Below are 21,545 nucleotides of genomic sequence, written 5' to 3' on the forward strand. Positions count from 1 at the left end.
AAAAACATACCTAAATTATGAAATACTGGTCTGGATGCCTTCTCTTCAGTAGCAGGATAAAAAGAATGACCTGGGTTGTTTGTTGTTGCTTTTATTTTTTTACTTTACAATATTGTATTGGTTTTGCCATACATCAATATGAGTCTGCCACGGGTGTACATGTGTTCCCCATCCTGAATCCCCCTCTCACCTCCCGCCCCATACCATCCCTCTAGGTCATCCCAGTGCACCAGCCCCAAGCATCCTGTATCATGCATCGAACCTGGGCTGGCGATTCATTTCATATAGGATATTATACATGTTTCGATGCTATTGTTGATTTTAAATCAAGTTACAAAGCAAACATAGGAACACTGTGAGCACGTTGGTCATGCCTTGTCAGGGAGAAGCCTTCAGGACTTGTGTTCTAGAAATCCGCCTCCCCTCAGTATCACAGCTATGCTGTTCTTTGCTCAAGATGCCAGGAGCTCTTTGGCGGTGGAAGAGGGTGGGCGGGGACTGACCAGCTACTGGGCTGCATCCTGTCTCCTGCCAGCCCAGGTTGCAAAACAGGTTCCGTGCTCCTTTGGGGAAGACTGTGGCTGCCACAGTCCCACCCAGCAGCTCCTCCCAGGGGTGGGGTTAGGACTGCACACACACCCTTCTGGGGCCTCACCTATATGCAGAGGACGGCAGCCTACCCTTTGGGCCTCAACTCTGCAAGGGCCTGATGGGGCTCCCGACCCTGTAGCTGCACAGTTGGGAGCGGCTGCTGTTTTTTCCATTTCCTGTCTGAGATGTGCATGGAGTGTCAGAGGAGGCAATGGCTGAAAAAAACTCCCGCTGGCTCTGTTGGGGAGGCCACTGCCTGGACCGAGATGTGAGAGGACCTGCTTGGCTGCCCAGTGGGTTGAGGCCTGGCTTCAGAGGAGAAGGGAACCCCATATGGCCTTTGTCACCCCTGATCCCAACTTGACTGCAGGGGCTCGGGCTGGATCTCAGCCCCAGCTTGCCCCCTTGGCAGGTGCCTTTGTGCCAAGTTTGGAAGTTACACAACCAAATGAGCCGTCTTGAACGCTAACCAGTAGGGCGAGGTGGTGGGACTAGGCGAGAGTCCCAGAGCACCCTGGGAGATGTTGCTGCCTCCTGGTAGCTCCCCCAAGGCCCTAGCTGCTGCCTCACCATGGTCAGTCTGTGGCCTTGAGCTTGTCCCCAGGAGGCAGTGGAACTGCAGGACCCTCAAGGCCCTCCCCTCACACGCGTACAGACCTCTGGGGGCATCCTTGGGAGGCTGCAGCTGACATTGTTGCTGTTCTTCTGTCTGCAGGCTCCAGGGCCCTGCGGAGCATCATGACCCAGGACGAGTAGAGGAGCCCGAGAGCCTCTCCGCAGAAAGGAAGGAAGAGCCCGCTGTTCTTTCTCCCTGTGCCTGACTGCATCATCCAGCATTTCCGCTGGTCCCCGCTCTGGCTGCTGGATTAGGGCCGGGCTTCCAGCAGGACCATCCCCCAGGGGATGGGCGACTGGTGAAGTAGGTCTCACTGCCGGGGCCCCTGTTGGCCACACCATGAACCTCCAGGCCCAGCCCAAGGCTCAGAACAAGCGGAAGCGTTGCCTCTTTGGGGACCAAGAACCAGCTCCCAAGGAGCAGCCTCAGCCCCTGCAAGCCCCCCAGCAGCCCCCGGCCCCTCCACAGTCCAGAGTGAAAGAGGAGCCTTACTTTGCCCACGAGGGTTCAGCAGGGGCTGCTCCCCACTCCCAGCCGGTGGAACTGCCCCCTTCCAACAGCCTGGCCCTACTCAACTCTGTGGTGTACGGGTCTGAGCGGACCATGCTGTCCCAGCAGGTGGGCTCGGTCAAGTGGCCCAACTCTGTGATGGCTCCAGGGCGGGGCCCGGAGCGGGGAGGGGGCGGGGGTGTCAGCGACAGCGGCTGGCAGCAGCAGCCAGGCCAGCCTCCACCCAACTCGACGTGGAACCGCCACAGCCTGCCCCTCTACAGCGGACCCAAGGGGAGCTCTCATCCTGGCATGGGGGTCGCTACCTACTACAACCACCCGGAGCCTCTGAAGCTAGAGAAGGTGGGGGGGCCGCAACTGGACCGCTACGGAAACGCTGTGCGGCCCATGGTGCCGCCCAAGGTGCAGCTGGAGGTGGGGCGGTCCCAGGCGCCCCTTAACTCTTTCCACATGGCCAAGAAGCCCCCAAACCAGACGCTGCCTCTGGAGTCCTTCCGGCAGGCGTTCGGCCACCAGGTGAACCGGCAGGTCTTCCGGCAGGGCCCGCCGCCCCCTAACCCCGTCACGGCCTTCCCGCCCCAGAAGCAGCAGCAGCAGCAGCAGCAGCAGGCGGCCCTGCCCCAGATACAGCTCTTGGAGAACTTTTACTCCATGCAGCAGCCAACACCCTCTCAGCAGCCCCAGGACTTTGGCCTGCAGCCGGCCGGGCCACTGGGGCAGTCCCACCTGGCCCACCACAGCATGGCACCCTACCATTTCCCCCCCAACCCTGACATGAACCCGGAACTGCGCAAGGCCCTCCTGCAGGAGTCAGCCCCGCAGCCTGTGCTACCTCAGGCCCAGATCGCCTTCCCCCGCCGTTCCCGCCGCCTCTCTAAGGAGGGCGTCTTGCCTTCCACCGCCCTGGATGGGGCCGGCACCCAGCCCGGGCAGGAGCCCGCCAGCAACCTGTTCCTACATCACTGGGTCCCGCAGCAGCCGCCACCCGGCCCGCTGGGGCAGCCCCATCCTGAAGCTCTGGGGTTCCCGCTGGAGCTGAGGGAGTCGCAGTTCCTGTCTGACGGGGAGAGACTGGCACCCAATGGTCGGGAGCGGGAGACTCCCGCCATGGGTGGTGAGGAGGGCATGCGGGCGGTGGGCACAGGGGACTGTGGGCAGGTGCTACGGGGTGGGGTGATCCAGAGCACCCGACGGCGGCGCCGGGCATCCCAGGAGGCCAATTTGCTGACCCTGGCCCAGAAGGCAGTGGAGCTGGCCTCGCTGCAGAACACAAAGGTGAGTCGCAGGGGCTGCGGGCAGACCCAGCAGAGGGCAGGGTGAGCCGTGTCTAGGGCCAGGGGAGAGCAAGGGACTCCAGGTCCACAAGGTCAGTGTTCTTCCTTCATTGAAGGAGATGAAAGAACCCATCTATTTCGGAGAGTTTTGAACTTCCCGCATGCAAAGAGTCTCTATGGATATGTAGGTGTATCCATACTTGACGGGAAGACGGGTTTTATTCACATGCAGGCTTGCAGGCAGGGCAATGCAGTGCCCCTTGCGGTTGGTTGCCTTCTTCATTTGGGTCTTGCATTGTTGGGAGTAGGGGGAGGTGAAACCATTTCCAGATCCAGTATGCTAAAAGACAAGAATGTGGGCATGGTTACACAGGGGGTTATACTTATCAAACTGCATCAAACTATAATTAAAAACAGGTGCAATTTGTTGCACGTTAATTATCTTGCAAGAAGGTTGATTTGAAAGAAAAGACAGTCTAAACAGGGAAGAAGAATGAATAGAATTTGAGCACCTGTGTTGTACTCGGAGTTTCTTATCCCTGATCACAGTAGTTTCTCATCAAACCTTATGGGAGGGATGCTGGGATGCTGGCATTTACCCCATTTTATTGCTAAAGAACCTAAAGCCCAGCTGGGATTTCCCAGGGTCATAAAGGTACGATAGAAGCTAGTATCTGACTCCAAAGCCACTGTTTGCCCCTTCCTTCACAAGAGGTCTCAATCCCCAAAATATGTATAGCCCGACTTTTGTATAGGAGGCTGTAGCATTGACTTCAGCCAGCTGCCAGTGGGGAAATAGATAATGAAAACCACCCGTACTTTGCCAGAGGTTCCTTGCTTATTTTCTTTTCAGAGATATGTTTTAAGTATGCAGATGCTATTTCACATGCCACTCACTGTCTAGGCCAAACAAAACATGTCTGTGAGCCATTTGTGGCCTGAGATGGCCATCTGGGGACTCCTGCTTCAGGCCAAAATGGGAGAACTTGGCAAAAGGGAGGTTATGGAGAATATTTGGGAATATGATGGGGGAAAGGTGGTCAGGGAAAGGCCACGTTGCCATGGACCATTGAGAACCATCCTAGGTGTTTGAGCCTGAGTCCAATGGGACTAGGGGTCCCAGACCAGCAGATCAGGACTTACCTTCTAACCATCTGCGTTTTCATTTCCTCTCGCTCCCCTTCTCCAGGATGCCAGTGGCTCTGAGGAGAAGAGAAAAAGTGTGTTGGCTTCAACTACCAAGTGTGGGGTGGAGTTTTCTGAGCCTGCCTCAGCCAAGCGAGCACGAGAGGACAGCGGGATGGTACCCCTCATCATCCCAGTGTCTGTGCCTGTGCGGGCAGTGGACCCAACTGAGGCAGCTCAAGCTGGAGGTGTTGATGAGGATGGAAAGGGTCCCGAGCAGCACCCTGCTGAACACAAGCCGTCAGTCATTGTCACCCGCCGGCGGTCCACCCGTATCCCTGGGACTGATGCCCCAGCTCAGGTATGAGAGGTGCCCCGTGCAAACAGCTCCGTACCTGAGTGCTCCTGATGCCTTAATAGTGACATTATATGGGAAAAAGCAGACCATGGCAGTATAGGAGGGATTCAAGCCCCCGTGGAGATATTATTTATATTTTCCAAACGGAACCTTTGGACAAATGGCACTTAGAGAGGACAAAGAAACAGTTTTATACTTGAAATGTGGACTGTTTAGGAAAATCCAGGGTGTGTGAGTCTTTTATTTCAGATCAACAAATTTTGATTGGGCCTCTTATATGGGTCAGGCCCTGTGCTGAGCGCTGGGACCTAGAAATGTTTACTTGTTCTGTCAGTGCAAATATGTGTGTTGCAACCTCCCCCGAAGATTGAGGTTTTGTCTGTTTCTTAGTTTTGTCAGTACTTGCTTTATACATTTTGATGCAGTGTTTGTTGCATGCTCATTTAGAACTGGCATAGAAACTACCATGAAATGTTTTATCTTTAGTAGTTTTTTTGCCTTTTGAAGTTCGCTGTGTCAGGTACTTCACTTTCTTTTGGTTAATGTGGGTGGGAGAATGGGATCTGTACTTTTTCTTTTTACTGTTGGCCTTTCCATATCATTCTATTTAAGGTGTATCTTTCAAGTGGCATGCAATTAAGATTTGTTATTATCTGTTCTGACAATCTTGCCTTTTTGTTAGAGCATTGATATGGTTTACATTTAATGTAACTACTGATAAACTTCAGTTTAAATCTGCTAGGTACATTTTCTTTCTCCAGCCACACCCCACCCCCTCTGTGCGACCTCATAGACGGCAGCCCACCAGGCTCCCCTGTCCCTGGGATTCTCCAGGCAAGAACACTGGAGTGGGTTGCCATTTCCTTCTCCAAGACATGAAAGTGAAAAGTGAAAGTGAAGTCGCTCAGTCATGTCAGACCCCTAGTGATCCCATGGACTGCAGCCCACCAGGCCCCTCCATCCGTGGGATTTTCCAGGCAAGAGTACTAGAGTGGGTTGCCATTGCCTTCTCCGATGTTTATTTTAGATTTCTTCATATATGTAGATTGTTTTGTTGTTTTTTATTTTTTGTATCTCCAAGTTTCCATCTCAAATCATTTATATGCTGTTTGAAGAACATCCCTTAGTATTTCCTTTAGTGTGAGTCTGTTAGTAATAAATCTTACTAGTCTTTGATTTTCTGAAAATGTTTTTATTTCATGTTCATTTTTGAAAAGTAACTTTGCTGGGTAGAGAAGTCTGTGTTGGTGGGTTTTTGGTGGGTTTTTTAGCATTTTAGAGATGTCATTCCGTTGTTTTCAGGCTTCTATTGTAGTCACAGTGTTGAGAAGTCACTCTAACCCCTATTGTTGCTCCTTTGGATGTAAAGTATCTTTTTATCCCTGTTGCTTTAAGATTTTTTTTTTTTGGTCATTGGTTTTCAGCAGTTTTGCTGTAATACCTAAATATTATTCTCTTTGTATTTATCCTGTTTAGAGTGCTTCTTGAATGTTTCTTCTGCTCCATTTTCTCTCTCCTCTCCTATGGGACTTCAGTTACACATTTTGTTAGAATTTTTCACTGTATCCCATATTTTGTCTATCATTCAGTGTCCAAGTTTTCTGTTATTTTTTTTGCTTAGTCTGACCTATGTTTCAGTCCACCCATTCTCTCTTTAGATATGTATATGTTGTTAAGCCCATTCATTGCACTCTTGTTTTTAGTTTTCAGTTATTGAATTTTCATTTGGTTCATTTTTAGAGTTTCTAGTTCTTTGATGAGACTCTCAACCATGCCTTTTAGTCTATTGCATAACTTAAGCATGTGTTTCTTTTCTCCTCTTTTTTTTTGGGGGGGGGGTGCAGTGCACTGCGTGGCTTATGGGATCTTAGTTCCTTGACCAGAGATTGACCTGGGCCCCAGCAGTGAAAGTGCTGAGTCCTAGCCACTGAACCACTAGGGAATTCCCAAGCATAGTTTTCTTAAAGTTTATATCTGATAGCTCCATTAATGAGATCCCTGTGGATCTATGTCTATTATCTGCTATTTCTTGTTTTTAAACCCCTTCTTGCTCTCTTGTATATATGGTTATTTTTAATTGAATGTAAGACATTATATATAAAAAGCTGTTGAGATAAATAAAGACTCTGGATGATGTTCTCCTCTCCTGGAGAGGATCTGTCTTTGCATCTGACAGGTAGCAAAGAGCACAAGCAATCGTGGATTGCTTTAACGTAATCAGATAATTTGAAGCTAGGCATTATTCCATTTGAGAACTAGTCTATTTCTGATTCACTTTTATTCCAAGGATGTTGCCCTTTGGAGTCCCAAGCTGAAAGCCTACAGGTTTACCAGGTCCTCCTTCTTTGGCAAGCTCTAAACTCCAGTTTTTATTCTGATGGATCCTTGAATTTATTAAAAGCTCTGCTCAGTTTTTCAGCCTCTCAGTTGTCTCTTCCATAACAGCATCTATCTCAGGAAAACACAATTCCAAATGCTGGACTTACCTTTTTGGCTTTCCTCTTTCCCCTGGACCTTGACACTTTAATTCTTTGCCAACTCCTTCGCTCTCTTGATACCCACAGAAATGTGGCTTTGTATTGAATCTGGATTTTTTAGTCATTCTCAGCTGGAGAGTTGGCCTGCATGCCTAGTGTCTGTAACACAAAAGACAGCTCCAAGATTTTCATCAGCAGCATAGTCTCTGCTCTTTGGAATCTTGTTCTCTGGTTAGGGGAAAGCTTGTGGTGGAGGCTGGAGGCCTGGGCAGCTTGTCCTGAGGATGGCAGGACAGAGCCTAAGCAACTACACTGTTCAACATGCCCATTTCGTAGATGAGGAAATAGGTCCCCAAAAGGCCGGGAGCTTACCTAAGATCATATAGCCAAGTAGTGGCAGAGTTAGCCCTGGAATTTGGATCTCTTATATCCTGCCTGAGGACTCTGTCTATACCAAGCTCTTGGGGAGGTCTGTCTGTCTCTCTTTATGGACCTTTTGGATCATGTGCAAAAATTAGAGTGGTATAATGAATCCTAATATCTACCCATCACCCTCTTTTACATTTTTCAAGATGCAACCAATCTTCTTTCATTTGTACTTCCACTTCTTCCTGCCACTGGATTTTTTTTTTTTTGAAGCAAATCCCAAACATCACATTATTCTAACCATAAATACTTTGTTTTTGTATCTGAAGTACATCATATTATACATAAGAATTCTTTTGTTTTGTTTCTTTCCTTCCTTCCATAACATCATTATCACACTGAAAAAATCAATATGAAAAATGCAGTCAGATAATTTATTAATAGAATAGTTTAAATCCATTTTCCTTATAAAATCACAAAACATTAGTGCTAACTGAGTTTATGTTGGATTTCTTGTCTAGCAAGTTTGGGGGCTTTGGGCTCTACTGCATTTTTTTTTTCTTTCTGTGTACTCAATATTGTATCCCTAAGTAGGGGGGAAATGAACAGTGTCATTTCTTCCTAGTCTGTGGAACAGCAGAGAGGGTGCAAATGGCTAAAAGACAAGGCCAAGACCTCATGGGGACTCAGGGCCCTCTGCTGGAAGGGGCAGAAAGCCTGTGGTTCCTGGGCCCACTCAGTCGGTGTGGCCAGTCTCACCTGTGCACCCAGGGAAGTGATCAAGGTCGCTTGCTCACTCCTGTCGGACTTCATTCTCTCTTGAGAGGGTAGGGATGCAGGGAAGAGAGGCCTGTATTCCTGTACAGCCCTGCCCTCTATTCTGTGTGGAGGCCCATGAGGGGTACCAAACAGGCAGAAGTGTCAGCCAAGAGGGCTAACTTTTGACAGCACAGGTAGGCTAGCCTGTGATCGTAGGACTAAGACTATGAAAGTCAAAGTTCTTCAAGGACATGGCTGTCCTGTTCACTATGTGGGCACATGCCCAGCTTGGGTCTTGGCACATGATACGGGCCTCCATCTAATGTAGAGCTTGGGGTTTAAGTAGTGATAGCAGCCAGTACTGATTAGCTACTATGTACCAGGTGCTGTTCTCAATGATCCCATGTATTGATTCATTTAGTCCTCTTAGCTACCCCATTGGGTAGGTATTTGTTATCCCCATGTTAAAAACGAGAATGCACAGAGTTAAGTAATTTTAAGTGGTAAGGAAAGGAAGTAGCTCCCAGTTCAAGTGATCCAGTCTCAGTGCCTGGGCCCTAAACCACAGTAGCTCCCTGCCCTGTAGCATACTTCACAACAGGTGTTGGCAACTGTGGCCTGTGTGCTAAATCCAGCCCTAAGACTGGTTTTTACACTTTTCAAAGGATTATTTAAAAAGAGCGGGGGTAGGGGTGGGGTCAGGAGAAGACTGAAGACTGTGCATCGACGAATGTGTGTATGTGGCCCACAAAGCCTAAAATATTTACTATTTAGCCCTTGACAATGTGCTGACCCCTGCACCCTGTCTCAGGCTTGCCTTGGCCACAAAGGTGTGGTAGGCAGACTGAGTTCCGGAGGTGAGACTGGCAAGCAGTGGTCAAGACGTCAGTGTTCCCAGGATGCGGGGCGCTGAGCCATCTTGGTTCTGTTTCCTTCTCCAGCCTGAGGACATGAACGTTAAGTTGGAGGGGGAGCCTTCAGTGCGGAAACCAAAGCAGCGGCCGAGACCTGAGCCCCTGATCATCCCCACTAAGGCGGGCACTTTCATCGCCCCTCCCGTCTACTCCAACATCACCCCCTACCAGAGCCACCTGCGCTCCCCTGTCCGCCTCGCCGACCACCCGTCCGAGCGGAGCTTTGAGCTGCCCCCCTACACACCACCCCCCATCCTCAGCCCCGTGCGGGAAGGCTCCGGACTCTATTTCAATGCCATCATGTCGACCAGCAGCATCCCAGCCCCTCCTCCCATCACGCCAAAGAGTGCCCATCGCACCCTGCTCCGGTCTAGTGAGTGATACCCCGCCAACCCCACCCCTGGCAGCCGTCGGGGGAAGGCAGCGTGGAGGGGAGGAGGGCGGTGGACAGGGAAGACTTGGGCTTAGGGCTGCTGGGGACTGAGCCGGAATGCTGTGGGGAAAGGGGCTCTGCTGTCTGTCTTCTGAGAGAGAGAAGGAGGTTGTCCTGGTACAAGTACACGTAGGGGTAGGCTTAAACCCCAATTCCACCATATACTGTTACATCCCCTGTGGAAGGCATTTGAACTCCGTGGGTCTCAGTTTCTTCTGTATTTAAGTGAGGACGTTTGTAGTATTTGGTTAATGATGAAATGCCAATATGTATTCAGCTATTTTTAGAATCACAAACAGCAGTTTCCTATGGTTTAGCCTGATAGCTTGCCTCAGAGGGTTGTGGTGAGGTTCAGATGCATTAAGACACGTAAAGCACTTCACATCGTCTCTGATGTGTCACATTCGTTCTTAATATTATGTGGCAGATTCTGTCTCCCGGGTCTCTTCAACAGTCATTTTGGCCCAGAGCAGACATTTTGGCTGGCCTAGGTGGTGAATAGCTAAAAAAATGTTGTCCACTCCACAACATTTCCCCTGGAAAAAGGGGATAATCCTATCAGGGTGATAGAGAGGATTAAGAAAAAGTAAACCTATCCAGAGATAGGACAGGGGTGAGTCACTGCATTAACCTCTGACCCTGACCTCATCATGACATGGCTCTCTAGTGCCCCCTGGTGTCTGGGTGAGAAATGACTCACCCCTGAGCTGATGCGCCTTTGGCTCTTCCACTTTTAACTGGAAGCTTGGAAGCTTCTCTCCCTGCCTCGGTGGTGCAAGGAGAAAGTCACTGTAGAGACCAGCTTGGCGACAGAGAAGAGGTCCTGTCCATCCATGAGTATTTTTCTTGCACTTAAATGTAAAGCCTGAAGCGGATCCTGTGAGGGCACCAAGTAACATGGAGGACGCTGTGGTGTGTTCAGAGAGAGTGCTGGGTCACTGGGGAGTTGACATGGAGGCCTGGGAGACAGGGAAGCAAGCGTCCAGGCAGGGTGGGAATCAGTGGTCAGTGAGTGAAGCGGACCTTAAGCTTGGGAGCCTGCAGAGGCTGCTAGCCCTGGTGGTGAGGAAAGCATTTACTGAAGAGAGGGTGGGGCTAGAGCTGAACTTGAACTAGGAAGCGGGTGGGGAGGGCGCACTGGGCTGACGAAAGGAGAGGTGCAAAGGCTGGGAGGTGGAACGTGCAGGGAGCGTGAGGGGCCACGAGGGATGGACGGTCCAGGCAAGGCTGTGGTGGGAGGCAGAGTTGGCAGGGGAACTGCCTTAGACGCTTGAGCTGAGGAGTTGAGATTTCCTCTCAGGTTGCAGAGAGGAGTCAGCAGATTTTGTTTGTGAAGGCAAGGGGGAGTGTCTTGATCGCATAGGGCAATAAGATTAGCTCGGAGAAACTGAGGCAGAGAACCTGGCCAGGAAGTGAAGCGATAATTACGAAACAGCGGTCTCCTTCACCAACTCGCTCCTGTAGCGGAAGTGTCTGCCTCTTGTACTAGAGCAACCGTAGTTGTACGTTGGACTTGATGCTGTCGTGTGGGAGCTCCCGGGGCAGCTCTAGTAGTGTGACTGGTAGTAGTAGTAATAACAGTAGCTAGTATTGATTGAGGCCTGGGCTTTGTGCATGATTTCATTGAACCCTGACATCATCTTAGGGAGATAGGTAGTAATAGCCCCTTGTAGCAGGTGTGAACAGGGAGGGACCCACGTATTTGGTAAAAGTCACAGCTAGTTGTCACAGTTGCAGTCTGCAGAGCCAGGACTCAGGGTGCCTGATTGCCCAGCGTGAACCTCTGAGTCACCGCTGTGGCTCCTGTGCATATAGAGCAGCCACCCCAGATTGGGGAGGGTGGCCGTGTTCTAGGGAGGAGGGTGCTGTCTCCTAACCTACCTTTTGTCCCATAGATAGCGCCGAAGTCACCCCGCCTGTGCTTTCTGTGATGGGGGAGGCCACCCCAGTGAGCATCGAGCCGTAAGTGCAGCCCAGCCTCTGGCCCAGGGGGTGAGGGTGGCCAGCTGGGGCCCAGTGCACACAGGCAGGCCCGCAAGGAAGAGGAGGGTTCTGTGTGCTGAGGGTCTTCACTGACCGCCCCCTCCCACCCCAGCTTCCGTGTGGAAGTCACAGGGAAGGCAAAGGGACCAGCCCAGTTTGAATTTGCCTCCGAAGAAAATCAGAAAGGCTGTCCAAGCAGCTCTTTCCTTGGCTGTAAACCTGGAGCTTCTCCTCTTTGCAACTTCTGGGCCTTGCCTTTCTGGCAGCACCAGGTGCTGCTTGCTAGGCTGTCCTCACAGAAGCTGGATTCTCTCATACCCAGCTGAAGCCTTGCCGTGCTCAGCCACTCCCCACCCCCGACCCCTTCGCCATTCCCCAGGGAGAAAGTCGGGTTCCCCATCCCCACACAGTGAGACCTCACTCCCTGTCCTTTCTACCCCTGCAGACGGATCAATGTGGGCTCCCGGTTCCAAGCGGAAATCCCCTCGATGAGGGACCGTGCCCTGGCTGCTGCAGACCCCCACAAGGCTGACTTGGTGTGGCAGCCATGGGAGGTCCTGGAGAGCAGCCGGGAGAAGCAGAGGCAAGGTGAGCAGGCACGATTGGGCCATGGGTGGGGTAGGCCCCAATCCCATCCGGCTCTGCTCAGCTCTATAAGTGCTTTTCTCTCCTCCCTCCCCCAGTGGAAGACCTGCTGACAGCTGCCTGCTCCAGCATTTTCCCTGGAGCCGGCACCAACCAGGAGCTGGCCCTGCACTGTCTGCACGAGTCCAGGGGAGACATCCTGGTGAGACCCTGCTCCCCGGTGGAGGAGGGCCCCTTGGGGAGGCTGGCAGGGAGCCGTGTCTCTGGTCCAGGAGCCAGGCCTGTCAGCGAGCTGATTGGAGGCAGGCGGGAGGGTCTGACCAAGGTGGGGATGGTAGGGGGTCGGCCCAAGGGAGCCCTGGTTCTGGACTCGAGACTTCCCTGTGCAGGGTCCGCTCCAGTCTCTGGGTAGTGGGTCCCCCACCCCTCAGACAGGGCTGTCCACTGAGGACCTTCTCCATCTGTGACTGCCTCCCTTGGGGACCAGGTGTTCTTTCTTGAGACACCCCGAGTGGCCCAACCCCAGTGACCTTGCCCTCCTGCCAGACCTCTTGCCCCTTCGCAGTTAAGAGTTAAGTAATCACCCTACTCACACTGAGAACCTGTCAGGGCCCTGACCTTTTCCTCACTTCCCTTTCAGGAAACGCTGAATAAGCTGCTACTGAAGAAGCCCCTGCGGCCCCATAACCACCCGCTGGCAACTTATCACTACACAGGTGGGTTGGTGGGGTGGGCCGGGGGCCTCCAGGGGTCTCCAGCATCAGTGGGGCTCAGTGCTGAGTCACAACCCAGGGTGGAGCCGGGGTGGAGAGGTGGGGGGGCAGATAAGCCAAGATCCAGTGTGAGGGAACCCCAGAGCCGGAGTGGCTCTCAAGGGACTTCTGTGCCCTGCAGGGGAAGGGAGAAGGGCTCGAGCATGTGGGAGCCCATTTGGGCAAAAAAGCCCAGGAGGTGTGGGTATCAGGAGCAGGAGCCCGGGGACTGCCATGTCTTATACTGGGCACTGTGCTTTTAGAAGGACATTAACCAAGTGGCATAACCAATAGTAGCCACTGGTATCAAGCCCTGTCTGCTAGTGCATCCCATTTATGCCAGGCAGAGCACCTAGAAGCTTCTGCATGCATGGTTTTACTCAGTCTGCACCACAGACTGGCTGTTAGGTGATTTCTATTATTAGATCCCATTTCACACTTTCACAAGTGTGGAGAGTGAGGCTCAGAGGCTAAGCAGCATGGCTAGTAAGTGGCAAAAGCAGGACAGGCAGCCAGCTCTGAGTGCCTGCAGAGACGGTGGGTGGACGACCTCACGCTTTCCAGCTGCTCAGAACAGCCCCCCGCAGTGCTCCCAGGCCTATCCCGCCCTCCTACCGCGGCTCCCTCGTTGCCCTGCAGGCTCCGACCAGTGGAAGATGGCTGAGAGGAAGCTATTCAACAAGGGCATTGCCATCTACAAGAAGGACTTCTTTCTGGTGCAGAAACTGGTGAGCTGGGGCTCTGTTTCAGGGGCAAGAGAAGGGCAGGAGCCCCCTGCAGGATTTGGGGGCTCCCTCTGCTAAAGAATCTGCCTGCAGTGCAGGAGGCCAGGGTTCGATCCCTGGGTGGGAAGATCCCCTGGAGAAGGAAATGGCAACCCACTCCAGTATTCTTGCCTGGAGAATCCCCATGGACAGAGGAGCTTGGCAGGCTACAGTCCATGGGGTCACAGAGTCGGACACGATTTAGTGACTAAACCACCACCACCATCTGTTGGGGGAGGAGCAGCCTGCAATTACTTCCCAAGCCCTCTTAAAAAAGTTAGGTCAATGCCACTTAATAGCTTCAGAGACATTTTTCTAAACAAAACAAGAAGGGATATGATCAGGCCTTTTTCCCCCCTTGGTTCTAAGCCCCTTCCCTCATCTTAGGGTAGTGTAGCCACACCCTGAAGTCTCACTCCAGAGTGGCCTGAGTGGGCACCAGACCCAGTAGCACTGAACTTAAAATAGTGACTTGCCTAAGGGGAAAGAGGAAGAAGAGGAGGGTTGCAGGCGGAGGAGAGCCATCCCGAGGCGCTGGAGTACTTCAAAGGCCGCAGTTAGTATGTGGGAGGAGAGGTCACCCTGAGAGCAGGGGCACCAGAGCTACAAGTGACTGGGGGGCCTCTGCCCACTTCCTGTCAGGCTGGGGCGGCCTGGGGCTTCTTTCCAGGAACTCAGCTGACGGAGTAGAGGAGACCCAGGCCTAATTTTCCTAGATTTCTCTTGTCCTCCCGGCCCTGTGTTCTTGGTGAGAGTGTTCTGCTAATCAGAGGACTTGCGCCTTCCCACCAGCTCTATGTCACAAAGCCTGAGACAGCTGAGGGAAGACAGCTTCCCAGAGTATGCTCTTCCTCCTGGGATTGTAGGTTGTGCCAGGGACGCCCTGGGGCCTGGACCAAGTGCTGACGAGTTCTCCTCCAAGGGCCCTGTTGTGAGGACAGTCATTTGCTGGGCTCCCTGCCTGGGCAGTATTGCTGGGAAGTGCATGCCTGGGAAAACTGGCTGAGGCGCTCCTAATGCCTTAATGAACAGAACAGATCATTATGCAGGCAAACAGATGATCAGAGGGAAGTGGTAGTAAAAGTGTAAACAGGATCTAATTAATGAATCTGTGACTTGCCTATTCCTGGGAGATGAGTCATGCCTTTTCCCTGCTTATGCACAGAGGGCCCTCACTGACCCCTTGGGCTCTGTGGGTAGAACCCCCCAGTTCCCAGTGCAGCCCAGAAACCGGCTGAGCTGTCTGAAAGCCTGGGGAGAAAGGGTAGACTCAGAGAAAACACTCTGCTCTGGGCAGCGGGGGTGAGGGAAGTAGTCCAGAAACCAAACCCAGTGGCCGAAGGGATTTGTGAAATGGGAGGGCTAGGGTTGCAGAGCTTGGGAGGATCATTTGGTCTCACCCCACTCACTACCTGCCAAGAGACTTGCCTCAGGCCACATAGCCATTCAGTGGCAGAGTTAGAACAAGACTTAACCTCCTGCTTCCTCTGCAGGTTTTCCAGGGCTTTCATGTCAGTCTCCCCCGAGTTCCTCCCCGAGTTCCTCTCCGACATCAGGGAGTTTGACGGTTCTGTTCTCACTGCTCCTTGAAGAAGAATGAAACCCTAAGCCTGGATTAATGTAGAGAGGCCGTGTTACTGGGCCTAGCCTGGCTTTAAATGTGAATGGTGCCCAGACTTTTTCCCCTTTAACTTTACATTTTGAAAAATCTCAAGCTTACAGAAAAATGCAAAGAACAGTATGATGACCAGCCATATATGTCAGATTTACCAGTTGTTAACATTCGCCACACTCGCTCTCTGTGTCCATAGATAAACTCACATACACATGTGTTCTCTGTTTTAACTGATCATTAAAAGTTACAGCATGACATTTGACCTAAATATTTCTGAAACGTATTCTCCTGCAAAACCAAAGTACCATTATCACACCCAAGAAATTTAAACTGACCTAATACTACTCTCTAATACGTCATCCATATTCAAATCTCCCCAGTGGCTCCATGTTGTCCTTTTTTAGCTTTATGTGAAAAAAAATGGTAAAGTGTTGGTTAATTGACTTGGTCAGTGGTTTGTGCGCAGCAGACATTGGAGACATGCTCGTATTTCCTGGGTTTACTGGATTTAGTGTTCACTAAAGTTAAGGGGGGCCATGCAGGAATGAGAAAGGCTGCAGTGCCACCGGGCAGGTGAGCTGAGCCAGGAACTCTGACCTCAGTTTTGGCTTCAAACCAGATCCAGACCAAGACCGTGGCCCAGTGCGTGGAGTTCTACTACACCTACAAGAAGCAGGTGAAGATCGGCCGCAATGGGACGCTAACCTTTGGGGATGTGGATACGAGTGATGAAAAGTCGGCCCAGGAAGAGGTTGAAGTGGATATTAAGGTGACTCCCTTCCCAGCTTCAGCTGCTTAGGCTGAGCTGGGAGCCTGAGCCCAAGCTCTCCAGGACTCCCTGGAGTGGGGAGAGAGAGGAAGGCAGTGCCCCTGACAGCCTAGGGAGTTGATGTCCTAGGCACTGGCCCTGGACCTTTGGGTTGCCCTTTCTACCTGCCAGTGTCGTTGTAATGATACACTGTGTTGATGCAGAACATTGGGGATATTTCCCACTGTTCATACCAGCATCAGTTTCTTGTCCTCTCTTAGCAGACCTCTGACACCGTTCCCTCAACTTTAATCATTCTTGTGTCACTTGTATGAATTCTGCTCTATCTGCATCCTACCACATGTCACCATTAATACTTTTGTCATGTCCACACACCATTTGTGCTAGTACTTATTTTTCTTTAAATCAACTCTAAAGGGAAGCTTTATATCACAACCATAAATAGAAAACCAGTGCTCTTTGTCACAGAAGGTACTGGTAAAAATATTTATATATATGAAAACCAAACAATGTTATGAAATTCTAGCCAGGTATTACCATCTGCCAAACCTCTGAGATGAGGCCTAACCTCTCCTTGTTAAGTCTAAAGAAGTATAAAAGACACATTAACGCCAATTTGAGGCTTTGTCCTTGACATAATCAGGGTTGAAAGAGAACTGAAAAGAGAATGTTATTCAATTCTGTAAAAAGAGAATGTTATTTAATCCTGTGTCCATGCATCCACCTAATATCATCTTGGGGTCATAAGTCCACACGTAGTGACATGCTGCTTTAAGACAGGGAGTGATTTAGTTCCCATTTTTGCAGATGGGAAGAGGGTAGAGAGACAGAAAACATTACAAAGATAGTTTAGAATGGAGCTCAAAGTGGCACCTGGCCCCACCAGGCCACCCTACCCCAAGAATCCCTCTTGGATATACCCAAGAAGACAGGTGGCCTGTGGGGTGGGACGGGCAGGTTCCCTCCATGCCCCAGCCCCACCTCAAGTGCTTGGTCTCATTCTGAGGGCTCCCAGGCCCTCAAGCCTCTCCTCTTACAGGCAGACTAGCTGTGGAAGGGTGTAAGGTCATAGCACAGGAGGCTGTGCTGGGCCAAGCAATGCAGGCAGGATTAGCCGGGGCTTGTGAGCCCCTCGCTGGATCAGACTTAGTGTATATGACTGTGTGACCGCACTGTGGGCTCACTCCCCTGTTCTCGTCCCCCATAGACTTCCCAGAAGTTCCCAAGGGTGCCTCCTCCCAGAAGAGAGTCCCCAAATGAAGAGAGGCTAGAGCCCAAGAAGGAAGAAAAAGAGACCAGAAAGGAGGGGGAGGAGGAGATGCCAGAGACCCAGGACAAGGGGGAGCAGGAAGAGGGGCGAGAGCGAAGCCGGCGGGCAGCGGCTGTCAAAGCCACACAGACACTACAGGCCAATGAGTCGGTAAGTGTGGCCTTCCCTGGGGGAGTCCAGGACCAAGGAGGATGGCTGGAGCTGGGCCTGGGGGTGTGGGAGGGAGGGCAGAACAGGAACATGACGATGATTGTCATCATCGTGGCAAGAAGTGCACTAAATATTTTACGCTGTTAACTCATTTAATCCTCATAAACCCAGGTAGTAGGTACTGTCATCATTCCCATTTTACAGATGAGATTGAGGCCCAAGATAAGATAGCTAGTAGGCAGCCTGACTCCAGAATCTGCTACTAATTTTACACTATCCTGCTTCTATATCTGAGACACAGAGGAAAGAGACTTTGTGAAAATCCAGAAGGTGTGTGGGAGGGTTGGGAAACACTCCTGACTTATAGTTCAAACAGGGCTCCCCCTAAGAGAGCTGCGTCCTTGACAAAAGTGTCTGAAATGGAGCTGAGACAACGGGAATAACAATAATGGTGCCTCATTCATGTCTGCAAAGTGCTTTCCTGTTCATCATCTCATTCATTCCTCATAATAACCCCATACAGTGTTGACGCCCACCTTGCAGATGGAGGAAACTGGGTTCAGAGATGCTAAATGACTTTAGTACAGTGTTTTGTCCACAACATCACAGACTCAGAAGCAAGACACACTGGCCAGAGCTGTTCCTGGCCCCACAAAAGACAGGGAGAGGGCCCCACAAGAGACAGACCCCTGGGAAGGCTTTGCTGGCAAACTAGTATGAGAGTCTTTGTTAGTTTAACTTGTATACTTACACACTTGCAGGAAACCCCACTCCCAAACTGTAGACACAGTGGTTTGCTCCCTTCTGAGCCTTGGTAGCACTCCTCTAAGAGCTGTTCTTTATATACACACTCCACTGAGTTCTGCTGAACTTTTATGAATGCTTTTCTATGGGGTTTGATCCAGTGCATGCACGTGTGACTTCTAATGGCCATCTGGGTCTCTCATATCCCAAGGTCCATGGTTCGCATACCCTGAGCAGCACCTCTAGGTCTACACCAGGTGTCCTGTGCTCTGTGTTACCTGCTTGGCATTTCCCATGGTGGCCCCTATTGTCATGAGCTAGCTGCCTGTGTGTCTGTCCCTTCAGACTGAGTTCTCTGGTGGCAGGGCCTTCTGTCCCCTCTATACCCTCTGAGTGACCTGACATGTTACATAGATTTGAAGATCATTTATGGAATAATGTCACAGACGAAATACTGAAAACGTGAAGCCATGTCATTAATTAAGCAAGACCCCTGTCAGATGCATCAGGAAGTCCTATCTTATAGAGCTAGGGCTGTCCCACCAAACTACTGTACCAGCAATTTGTAAAAACGGAGCTGGTCAAAGATATATTGGGCTTCCAAAAAGACACTGAGTGCCTTGTCATTGGAAAGATTCAAGAGCATGCTAGGGGGCCATTGTGCAGGAGTGCGTGATCTTTACAAGCCTGCTGTTTGCTGATGTTCCAGAATTTGGGATTCTCATTTCCCTAAATCTCTCACCTCTCCTCTTTTGACTCTCTCCAGGCCAATGACATCCTCATCCTCCGAAGCCACGAGTCCAACGCCCCTGGATCTGCGGGTGGCCAGGCCTCAGAGAAGCCAAGGGAGGGGCCAGGAAAGTCACGAAGGGCACTACCGTTTTCAGAGAAGAAGAAAAAAACAGAGACTTTTAATAAGACCCAGAATCAGGAGAACACTTTCCCTTGTAAAAAATGCGGCAGGTAAGACGGCAGGCCCAGTCTCCACCGGAACCTGGCGGGTTGGCTGAGGTTGGAGGAGGGGCGGGCGGCCATTCCTACGGAGAAGTAGGAGGAGTCACAGCTTGCGCCTCGTCTCCTGATTGGCTCAGGGGGTTTCCAGGGCAGTGACGTCGCTAGGCAGCTTTTAGAAGAGGAATGATGTCACTGAATCGGTAGCCTTTGTTGGAGGGTGGGGCTAGGCCACGTGGCTCCTGGCAAGCCAGAAGGGCCAGGGAGCCCCTACTGCAGACACACACACACACACACACACACACACGTGCAAGTGCTCACACACACACTCAGACACGTGCAAGTGCTCACACAGACACACACACACACAGACACACACACACACACACACTCAAACAGACACGTGCAAGTGCTCTAGCCCGATGGTCTCAGTGGGGGAGACAGACCTGACTGGAGCCCCTCCTGTTCGGCTACAGGGTGTTTTTCAAGGTGAAGAGTCGCAGCGCCCACATGAAGAGCCACGCGGAGCAGGAGAAGAAGGCAGCTGCCCTGAGGCAGAAGGAGAAAGAGGCCGCGGCCGCTGCAGCCACTGCGGCCGCCTCCCCGCACCAGCCGGCCCTGCGGGAGGAGAGCGGTGCGGGCGAGAGAGGCTGAGGCCTGGAGCTCCGGAGCCTGCGGAGGGAGAGATCGCGCGGACTTGTCTCTGCAAAACGAATACAATTCAATAAACGGCCCTTTTTATTTATAAAGGTCCCAGGAGCAGTGTAAAGGGCTGTAGGATCCAGTTCTCTTGCATTTGGTCTGTCGGAAGTTTTCCTCCCCGCTTTCCAGAAACTAGGAAAGTCCCTGCTCGCCCGGGCTACCCCTGGGGAGGGGCCCCAGCGCCACAATCTCAGCACGCAGCCGCTTCCGTCTTTGTTCCCCCTGCTCCCCTCGGTCACCATGGAGAGCAAAGCACAAGTGCGCCCCCTTGGCAGCATTCACCTCCCCCCAGGGGACCTGCGCAGGCCTGCCCGAAGTCCCAGAAAGGGATTCCCTGGGAAGGAGTGTGGTGGCTATCTCCGAGAGGGAGCTCAGCCTGGCTGCTCCGGTAACTGTGTCCTTATAGAGGCCACCTCCTCCCCAGGAGGGAGGCTGCCAGAACGGGGAGGGTGGCAGGGAGAGAGACCAGGACAGGTACCCATTCCTGGTCAGCCTGCCGGGGCGGGAAGGTTTTCTCGGATGTTCGGGAAAGGAGCCAGTGCTCCTTGCATGCTCTCAGCCTGCTGAAGGGAAGGGACTGTGCACAATTTGCAGAGTTGCTCCAGGGCTAGGCCTGAGGGAGCTTCTGACAGGCCTTGGCTTTTCTGGTTTCCCACCATTTTGCCAAATACCTTTAGGCCCTGGAGGCTGCTAAGGGAGCTTAGCCTAAGCCCAGCCTGCTCCTCCTTGGTGCAAGTTCCCTGCTTGCCTTTGTTCTGCCCTCGGCAGCTGCCACCTTAACCCCACCGTACCTGGTCTAGCTGATATCCACAGCTCAGCCCTCAGTTGTGCATGCTGGAGATTTCTGGATCCTTCCCTGGGAGGGGGAGGCCTCCTAGCCAGATTGGACAGGAGCCTTCATTCCTTGACTTGTGTCATTTGGGAGCTATTTATTTATTCTTAATATTTAATTTTTAACATCCTCTCAGGGACCAGGGGCTTCCTTCTTTCCAGAGGCCCAAGTGCATTTATCCCAAAACAAGGCACCTTCTTGGCACCCCCTCCCCCAACCTCGTATTTCCAAGACCCTTAAAGTCCCTTGCCCCGTTGCTCTGGAAGTTTTGCCAACAGGAACGATAGTAGCACTGAAAGCAGGTGGAAGGTGTCACCAAACCACAGGCTAGCAGGGTGAAGGGAAATCAAATGCAGTTCTTATTGCTACCTCTTCTCCCTGCTGAACATTCAAGTTGCCTGAGGGGATTGGCTGGAAGCCAGAATTCTGGTTTTGTTTCTGGCTTGAATAAGCCATATTTGGCATGGAGTCACTGAAGTGAAAGGGCTAGAAGATTCAGGAGGCCCCTTCACTTGCCAGCCCCATAGGAGGGCTGAATTATTTCTCTGATCTTTCTATTCAACTTTAGTTGTGTAAAAAGAAGTTCCAAGTGAATGCAAGTATATAACAGGTCTACATGTTAGGAAGGAGCCAAAAAGTATTCATTCTGCTATTCTTCTGAGATAGCCTAAAGGCATCATATTGGTAGCTGGGAGTGGGGAGTTTTGTTCTAAACTATGCACTATCAGGTTTTGGGTTTTTTTTTTTTTTTTTTTTTTGCATTCATTTCTGTATTAATATGGTTATACAGGAGCCCAGCTCTGGGAGTGACAAAATTCTCCTCCTTCCTCAACTCCTGATGACAAACTAGACCTCTAACTTCCCAGTGAGTTTCTTCCATAGGTTTCTACATGCTCAATAGCCCAAGATTGCAAAAATCTCCTATACCCTCCCAAAACAGGAAGGTAGCAAATTTAGGCTCTTTTCTAAATCATGTGTAATATGAGTGCCTTCGCAGCTTTGCCC

General features: G+C 51.4%; 1 protein-coding gene and 2 long non-coding RNA genes across 10 annotated transcripts in view; 1 reads left to right on the top strand and 2 right to left on the bottom strand.

The window, feature by feature from the left end:
- MIDEAS (mitotic deacetylase associated SANT domain protein) overlaps positions 1 to 19,775 on the top strand; it is a 69,319-nt gene extending 49,544 nt beyond the window's left edge. For 4 of the 8 annotated variants that reach the window (XM_086319784.1, XM_086319786.1, XM_086319783.1 and 1 more), the window contains 12 exons: positions 1,307 to 2,992; positions 4,181 to 4,477; positions 9,018 to 9,363; positions 11,319 to 11,385; positions 11,852 to 11,994; positions 12,090 to 12,193; positions 12,632 to 12,707; positions 13,383 to 13,471; positions 15,742 to 15,891; positions 17,099 to 17,311; positions 18,822 to 19,018; positions 19,483 to 19,775. In XM_086319784.1, coding sequence (XP_086175910.1) covers positions 1,547 to 2,992; positions 4,181 to 4,477; positions 9,018 to 9,363; positions 11,319 to 11,385; positions 11,852 to 11,994; positions 12,090 to 12,193; positions 12,632 to 12,707; positions 13,383 to 13,471; positions 15,742 to 15,891; positions 17,099 to 17,311; positions 18,822 to 19,018; positions 19,483 to 19,660 — 3,306 coding nt within the window. In that variant the 5' untranslated portion in view covers positions 1,307 to 1,546 and the 3' untranslated portion in view covers positions 19,661 to 19,775. Of the gene's footprint in view, positions 1 to 1,306; positions 2,993 to 3,669; positions 3,821 to 4,180; positions 4,478 to 9,017; positions 9,364 to 11,318; positions 11,386 to 11,851; positions 11,995 to 12,089; positions 12,194 to 12,631; positions 12,708 to 13,382; positions 13,472 to 15,000; positions 15,458 to 15,741; positions 15,892 to 17,098; positions 17,312 to 18,821; positions 19,019 to 19,482 lie in introns of those variants that run through there. The other 4 variants (XM_086319789.1, XM_086319788.1, XM_086319791.1 and 1 more) reach the window with 3 other exon arrangements.
- LOC147364034 (uncharacterized) lies at positions 3,192 to 4,199 on the bottom strand. The gene is made up of 2 exons (XR_015134025.1): positions 4,135 to 4,199; positions 3,192 to 3,331 (listed from the first exon to the last, which is right to left on the bottom strand). It is a non-coding gene; the product is annotated as an uncharacterized LOC147364034 (long non-coding RNA).
- Positions 8,810 to 10,300, bottom strand: LOC147364035 (uncharacterized). Its single transcript, XR_015134027.1, has 2 exons — positions 10,124 to 10,300; positions 8,810 to 9,018 (listed from the first exon to the last, which is right to left on the bottom strand). It is a non-coding gene; the product is annotated as an uncharacterized LOC147364035 (long non-coding RNA).
- Positions 19,776 to 21,545: the final 1,770 nt, after the last annotated feature.

The sequence above is a fragment of the Bos grunniens genome, chromosome 10 (genome assembly GCF_055505025.1).
Source record: "Bos grunniens cultivar Pamir isolate PY7600 chromosome 10, Bosgru_T2T1.0, whole genome shotgun sequence".
Classification (NCBI taxonomy): domain Eukaryota; kingdom Metazoa; phylum Chordata; class Mammalia; order Artiodactyla; family Bovidae; genus Bos; species Bos grunniens.